This window comes from Agelaius phoeniceus, chromosome 8 (genome assembly GCF_051311805.1).
Source record: "Agelaius phoeniceus isolate bAgePho1 chromosome 8, bAgePho1.hap1, whole genome shotgun sequence".
In the NCBI taxonomy this organism is placed as follows: domain Eukaryota; kingdom Metazoa; phylum Chordata; class Aves; order Passeriformes; family Icteridae; genus Agelaius; species Agelaius phoeniceus.
Genome location: NC_135272.1, coordinates 14,200,022 through 14,207,294, shown reverse-complemented (window position 1 = coordinate 14,207,294; position 7,273 = coordinate 14,200,022). Strand labels below are relative to the sequence as shown.

Sequence of the window (7,273 nt, the reverse complement as noted above, 5' to 3'; positions counted from 1 at the left end):
CAGGGACGTAATTAGAGCCCCGTCCAGCCTGGCCTTGCACTCTCCCACGGATAGGGCAGCCACGGCTTCTGTGGACACGCTGTGACGGGGCCTCACCACCCTCACGGCGAAGAACTTCCTCCTAAATACCCAATCCAACATTCAGTGTGAAGCCGTTCCCCCTCACGCTGTCACTCCCTGCTCCCCTAAAAACTCCCCTCTCCCTGCTGGGGACACCGCCGTCACCTCCAGCTGCCTGAGGAACGTTTCTTTAATAAAATCCCCCGAATTATCACACCCTCACAAAAGCAGCCTCCCAGCAATGGAAGGGAAGAGTGTCTTTATTTCCTTGACAAGCGTTTGTACAAAGTTCCAAGCAAATACAATGTGTTTCATGTCCTGGCCCTTAACAGGGAGCTGCACACCCCGGCCCGCTCCCCTCAGGGCACCCGACTCTAGGCCATGGGCCGTAAAAGCGATTTATTTATTACAGTTCACGGTTTGAGAAGGAAACTGCCAAGAAAGCAACAAAAACAACGGAATGGCTGCATTATTATCATTTCTGAACAGTGGTCCCACGTAACCTTGCAGCTTGTTGAGCTCTTCTAACCAAGCTGTCGCTGCTAACCAATTGTGGTAGACTAGAAAAGCACTACTTTATCCATTTGCAAACGGGCAGAAAATGCCCAAAACCAGGAAAAAAAGTCCCATGGCCACGAGGAACTGGAATTTAAATTATACAGGCTGAATCTCCCCCATCCTTACCCATCTCTCTGGTGAAAAACATCTGAGCATCTGCATTCAGCAATGCAACACGTATCACAGGAAAATATTAGCCAGATCTAGGCCTGCCACAGCAATAACTCCAAAATTACCATTATGGAAATATTTATGCAAAATGCTCTCTGTACAGATGTATCTAATTCATATTAGAATGAATTAGTTTCCTTTTGCAGGAGGCTGCAGTCTTTTTTGCTGCCATGCTGTCTTTCATACAAAAAAAGTACTAAAACCCCATAATGTCCCCTAATTTTAGCATAAAAGGGCTGCTTGCTGCTGCTTAACTCTAGAGCACTTTATAAATTTGAAATCACTTAACACTCGGTACCAATTTAAAATAGTTAATGATTTGTAAAAAAAGTGAAGCAGCTGACAGTGAAATAACCAATGATTCGTAAAAAAAAAAAAGCATTTGCTGGCAGTGGTTTGTATGTTTCCAAATTCGTATTTCTGCATGAAATACAAGGAGGAAACGAGTCAAAGTACTTCTGCAAGGAAAACGTCTGTGACCTTCACGTTTCCACACCACAGTACAGCTTCTAGAATAAATAGGAACTGCATTTATTTTACTGTAGTGACAGAGTAGTTAATCCAGTTACTCAACAAGGTTCCTTCCTCACACAGTAATATTTGTCTGTTCCTCTAGTATCAATTTTCTGTTAGTAATAAAGAATATTTTGATAGCATTAAAAGACTTTGCACAGTTTGCTGAAGTTAAATGCTTAACACATATTATGCTCCTGGGACTTTGTTATTTCTTCCCATGTCTTGATGGGCATAAATCCTGCAGTCCTTGCTGCAATTATAATTAATCTTTGCTGTCCTGCACTGCATGACATTCAGAAATAGGCTCAAAACACCGGGCTAAAATTTCAAGGTGCCCTTATACTGACCTCTAAAGTGAGCCCTTGCATTTGAAAGGCCAATTTACTAAAATACTGGGTTTCATCTCCAAGCTTTTCTGTCCAAACTGAGATGCAAAAACCACATTTAAGCAACTCTGTGCCAAGATTGTGGCTTGATACAGATCGTGTGTATAAAAGCAACTGTCTCATTTTAATAACTGCTTTTGTAATGTGATTCTGCCCTCCAAAATCAAGCACATGAAAAACAACCTCTGGCTGCCTGTCACTTCAGTTAACATCTGCATTAGAAATTAGATGCAATGACTCTGGTATTTCACAATTGTTGCCACTTATTACATGATTTCCACACCTAAAAAGGTCTACAGACCTGAGTAACTCAGTGGGAATGGGAATGGCAGGACTCGATATTCTCTATGAAACAGCTGTAATTGAATCTATTTTATGGTGGGATTTAAACCAGAGAAATGCTGCCCAATGGTTATAGTTATTGTAAACATTCTCTTCTCTCCCTTCCATAAAACAAAACAAAACAAAATAGCCATAAAGTGCTCTGGAAGGCTAAATAACCCCGAAGTGCAGAGTGGGACTGAGAAACCTGCTCCCATACTTTCCCCTTTTTAAATACAGCAATAAGAGAAAAAAAAAAATTAAAAATCAGAATATTTGCTTGTCTTTGATATCTGCCAAAACTTGAAAATAATTAAGTAATCAGTTTGCAGATTTTGCACAGTGTGGCCTTTCAGCAATCTACTAAATCAACTATTTGGTTCTGTTTACTACTAAAAATATTTTTATTTCCTGTATACTGCATGCAAACACTAGAAGCATCCTCGAGTATGTATGTACCAACCACCAGAATCAGAGCGGTACTTGTCAAAACCATGCATTTAAAAATCAAGAGGATCCCTAAGAAGAGCTACGTTGTTAAAATAAGTTGATGATAGTTGGGCGTTTGAAGCATTCAGTGGTCACATTTCCAGACTTTTTCTCTAGCTTTAAAAGGGAGCAGATTTGAAGTGACAGATGAGATTCCTCAGCAGTAATCTGGTTTTAACCAGAACAAAACCCATCACCCATCCCTCAGGAAGGGATTTGAGGCAAACCTGCAGGAGCTGGGGACACCACAACAAAGCGCATTTCCTCCAGCCCCAACCTGAACAAATATTCAAAACTGAACAGGGATTACTGGAATGAATAGGTCCTGCAGGGCTGGGCTGAAAGCTGCTCTTTACTCCTCAGAGTTTTGCTGTGCAGGACCATCTTCTCGGTGCTCTTCTGGGAGAATGGCTTTTCCTCCGGTGCTTTGAATTCCTGCGTGTGAAGAGGACTGATCTCCCGGCTCCCCCTCTGGCCGCCCAGGCTCTGTGTCTGCCGTGCGCTCTGCCCTGGGCTGCTCCCGGCGCTGCTGCGGCTCCAGGGACACCGGCTCCAGCAGTCCTGGGTTGGCTCTATCCAGGATGGGCATGTCCCTCGTGGCTGCATCTGCAGCAGGGCTCGGAGAGGGGCTCTGTGTCCCACCGTCCTCCGGGACAGCGTGGCTGTTCCCTGTTCCTTCCTCCCCATACATCGCAATTCCCGTCTGTTCCTCTGGCTGCAACCTCTCACCTCCCACACCCGCGTACCGCACAGGCGGTTTGCTCTCCACCTCTGCCTTTGCCTCCTGAGGCGGAGCCCAGCTCTCCACCAGCCACGGTGCTTGTGCCCCCCTGGGCACGCTCTCTACCCTCGTACCATCGCTCCCCAGGCTGGCTGAGGACGGTCGCTCCTCCTTGAACTCCACACATTCCGCTGCATCTTCACTCTTCGTCTTCTGGCTCACCTGAATTTCTGCCACAGCCACTTCGCTCAACTCGTAGATCCCATTATGGTGCTCCTGCATCTTCAGCAGCTCGCCCTCACAGACCTCCTTTATGTTCTCAGCTGGAGTATCTGCTGGGATCTCAACTGTCAGCATCAGCAAACTCCTTATCTCATTCACATCATCGGGGGATTTACAACTCTTTTCTTCTGACTGGCATTCTTTTTTAGGACTATCCCCAAACTCTGCTTTCCCTGTCTTTTCATCCTGGGAAACAATCTTTGTCTCAGTACTTTCACCACTTTCTTTTTTACTATCCCCTTCAAACCCTGTTCCTACTGCATTTTCACTCTGAGATAATTTTCCCATAGTTTCATTTCCTACCTTACTTTTCTTTTCTGCACTCCCTAAAATCTCTGTATCTGTTACACTCTCAGGTGGGAAAGTGAGCTTTATCTCAGACACTTTTTCCTGTGCTGTGCTTGCTTTCTCAGTGCCACTGACAGACACAGCAGCTGTCACTGTTTGACTCTCTGAGGTCACCTCTTCCTCCACGTCTCCTTCAGGTACCTTCAGTTCTTTTTTAGGGCTGGCTTCAAAATTTTTTACTGCAGTGTCAGTCCCAGATGCTCCTTTTTCCTCCACAGCTTTTTGTTGTGCCTTGAGTTCTCCCTCAGAATGTATCACTACACACTCTGATACATTCTCCAAAGCGCTTTTTCCCTCTCCAGCTCCCTGTTTAGTGTGGCCAGCGGAGGGGGACTCCTGTTTGTCACCAATGTCTGTAACAGCCACTGCTTCCCTCCTGCTGGCCTGATCACCAGCTGCACCAGCAGAGGCGCCTGCCTCTTTGTCTGGTGACTTCCCCTCCTCAGCATCCTTCTCCCAGACGATTTTCCCTGTCACAACGAGCGTTTCGTCCCCGTGGCTCTCGGTGTCCGAGCCCTCGGCTCGGGGAGCTGGGGGAGCCTTGGCGGGGGTGCCCTGGGCTGATCCCACGGGGGTCCTCAGCTCCGTCAGGCTGGACACGCTCTCGCAGGGCACGTTCAGGTTATCCTCAAACAGGTTGTGCTTCCTCAGAACGGCAGCCTCGTTGATCACTGAATAAAACAGAAACACCAAAGAAGAACATACAGTGCTTTCCCAAGTTTATGTTGTACATTTTGGTATTAAAGACAACACTAATGTTCATTTTCAGCTTCCTTTTAGTTCACATTTCTTTTCTGGGGATGGGAATTTTATTTTTTGAATAATGACACTTTAGTATTGACCCGAGCATTTCTGAAGCAGAGGACCCACAATGCACAAGGGTAATGCTTCAGTGCAGAAGGATTTACATTGAATATGCCAATAAAAGTATGCTGGTTACAATTATTATACTGCTGTTTTGCAACAGGAGTGCCTATGGTCTGTGAAAACATCCTATGCAGTACATCTGCTTGTCTTTTATCCAGGGTATAGACAGACAGGCACATATAGAGAAATAAAGTATTTATTGATATATATATTTATATAGATATATATGTAGTATTTATTAAGAATAGTCTCGTTTTCTGACACAGAAGTAGAGAGATCTGCAAGGAGCACTGCACTGGCATCAGTGAGTACTGGAAACTGCATCCAGAAGTTCATTTCATTTGAAGAAATTAACCTCTGTTACCATTAGTCTTGGCAATTCTCTTAGTCTTGCAATTGGCATAGTCTTGCCATTTAGTCATCACCAAATCTGCACAAGTAAGGACAGAATCCCCCTCCTTGGCCCAGGGAATCGAGATCAAGTGAAGTTGCCATAATTACATTTTGTTAGAAAAAGGCTTGTGCCAAGCCATCACTCTTGAGTTCCATGGATTTAGTAAAGCTGCCCCATAACTCAGATTTTAGGGCTTGCAACACATCTTCAGTGAGCCAAATGAAAAAACACTGTAGGGACATAACCACCAGTGTTGGAGAAAGTGGGACAAGAGCAGCCAGGTGAGGGCTCTGGGAAGTTCTGAAGGAACAGCTCATGGGCCACAGGCTGCAATGTTATCCCTGTCACTTCAGAAATGTTCTCACCTTTCAGGGCCTCTTCAAGCAGTGTCTGATGTAAAATCTCTTCATACACGTTCTCTACTTGGATCACACTTGTGTAATCAGCAAAAATGTACTGCTCATATCTCTGCAGCTCCTGTGTAGGTAGGGAAGAAAGGAACAGATGGAGAAAACTGAGGGATTTTGAGTCCTACTGCAACCAAACAGCTCAGAGATGCCATGGAGCAGGTCTTGCCACACCCTGTGACTGCTCCTGGGGTGCACTGTTTGAACTATGACTCCATGAGCTACGTGTGTCCACAATCAATTATGTACTGACCAAACAGTGTTCCTGCAGTACAACCTCAGTTAAAAGCACTGCAGATCACTGTCTGCTGATACAAACAGCTGCTGAGGAAATGCCTCACAACTTGTTTGTCCAAGGAGGCAAATCCATGGTGCATGGGAGATGTGGGGTTTGGTTTTGTTTTTCTAATAGGTGTGTAACACTTTGAGCTCACTGATTTATACCCATCTGTCTAACTGAATTGGTGTCATCAAGCAGCTGCTTGGTGGTCTATAAAAAAGTAAATTAAGTGACCTCTGCCCATTTCTAGAAGAGGCACCTACATAAATCACCTGGAGGTTTTCAAGTAAAAGGTCAGGACTTGGCGGGGCCTGTCAGCTGTGCCACACTTTGGCTTCTAAAGCTGGCTGCTCATTTCTGCAGAGGCACAAATAAAAAAGGCTGGTGAGAAACTAAACAGGAAGGGCTTGTGGAGGTTTGCTCCACCACTGCTTCCTCTGTGACAGAGACATGAGGTGTCTGCATGCATATACCAGGTGATAAAATGCTTGTCCCTGTGCTCCACACCTACCCAACCCATGAAGTGTCACATCTAAGCACTGAGCAGGCAGGAAATCTGCACAGTCCTCTGAGAGCAAACAGCCTGACAGTTTTAAGGAATTACTGCCAAGGTGCTGTTCCTCCCCTGCCTTCCATTATTGGTTTTTGAGGTTTTTAGTCCCAGACACCTACTGGTTTGCATGTTGAAGCCAGTGCCTTCTGCATTGTGGGCAAGGTAATCTGCACCAGTGCCTCCTGGAATATCTTCTTGCGGATGGTGCTGCTGTCGTAGTCATATTGCTGCCAAAACACACCAGAGAGAAACAAGCCCACACGTGCCTGGGGTTATTCACCACTCCCACAGGGAACTGCTTCCTGCCAGCCTGTAGCTGCTGCATCACAGGTGCACAGGGCTGGGATGGCCACGCAGGTTAGTCCAGCTTCTACAAAATCACTCTAAAATCTACTGTTCTGGGAGCTCTTTTGCTTCTTTTAATTCTTAGGCTAGAAACAGTCCCTGATTGCCCTCCCCAGCTATTTAAGTACTGCCCTTTCTGAGAGTAACAAATCCCAGTGGCAGGCTAATTATAACGTTAATTAAATATTATTTATCCAGATCCACAGCATATTAATAATCTGATTTACCTACAATTAAAGGGACTGCACATGCAAATACTTCTATAAGTGTCTGCCCAGAACTAAGTTTTATCCCCCAAATGGGCAGCTTTGCTAAGTGCCACCAAATCAATATTTTCAGCTTATCCTCTTTCAAATACTGAGGTACATTCATATAAAATATATTCTGTTTCCAGAAAGGCAGCCTGCAAATGTGCTACATGACACTTACCTTCAGCACTCTCAGCTTGACTTTTTCAATGGTTGTTGCAACTTTGGCTGAGTCTGCCTGGCAGTTTGGAGAGAACAACTGCTCAAACGTATAAACTGCATTTTCCATCAGCTAAAAATAGTAATTCAAAAAAAAAAAACAACTGT

At 44.9% G+C, this 7,273-nt stretch overlaps 1 protein-coding gene across 2 annotated transcripts in view; it reads right to left on the bottom strand.

Annotated features, from left to right (window-relative positions):
- Positions 1–302: 302 nt before the first annotated feature.
- NIBAN1 (niban apoptosis regulator 1) overlaps positions 303–7,273 on the bottom strand; it is a 55,485-nt gene continuing 48,514 nt past the window's right edge. For both annotated transcript variants that reach the window (XM_054638405.2, XM_077182041.1), the window contains 4 exons: positions 7,128–7,238; positions 6,473–6,580; positions 5,479–5,590; positions 303–4,523 (listed from right to left, as the gene is read on the bottom strand). In XM_054638405.2, coding sequence (XP_054494380.2) covers positions 2,854–4,523; positions 5,479–5,590; positions 6,473–6,580; positions 7,128–7,238 — 2,001 coding nt within the window. In that variant the 3' untranslated portion in view covers positions 303–2,853. The remainder of the gene's footprint in view (positions 4,524–5,478; positions 5,591–6,472; positions 6,581–7,127; positions 7,239–7,273) is intronic.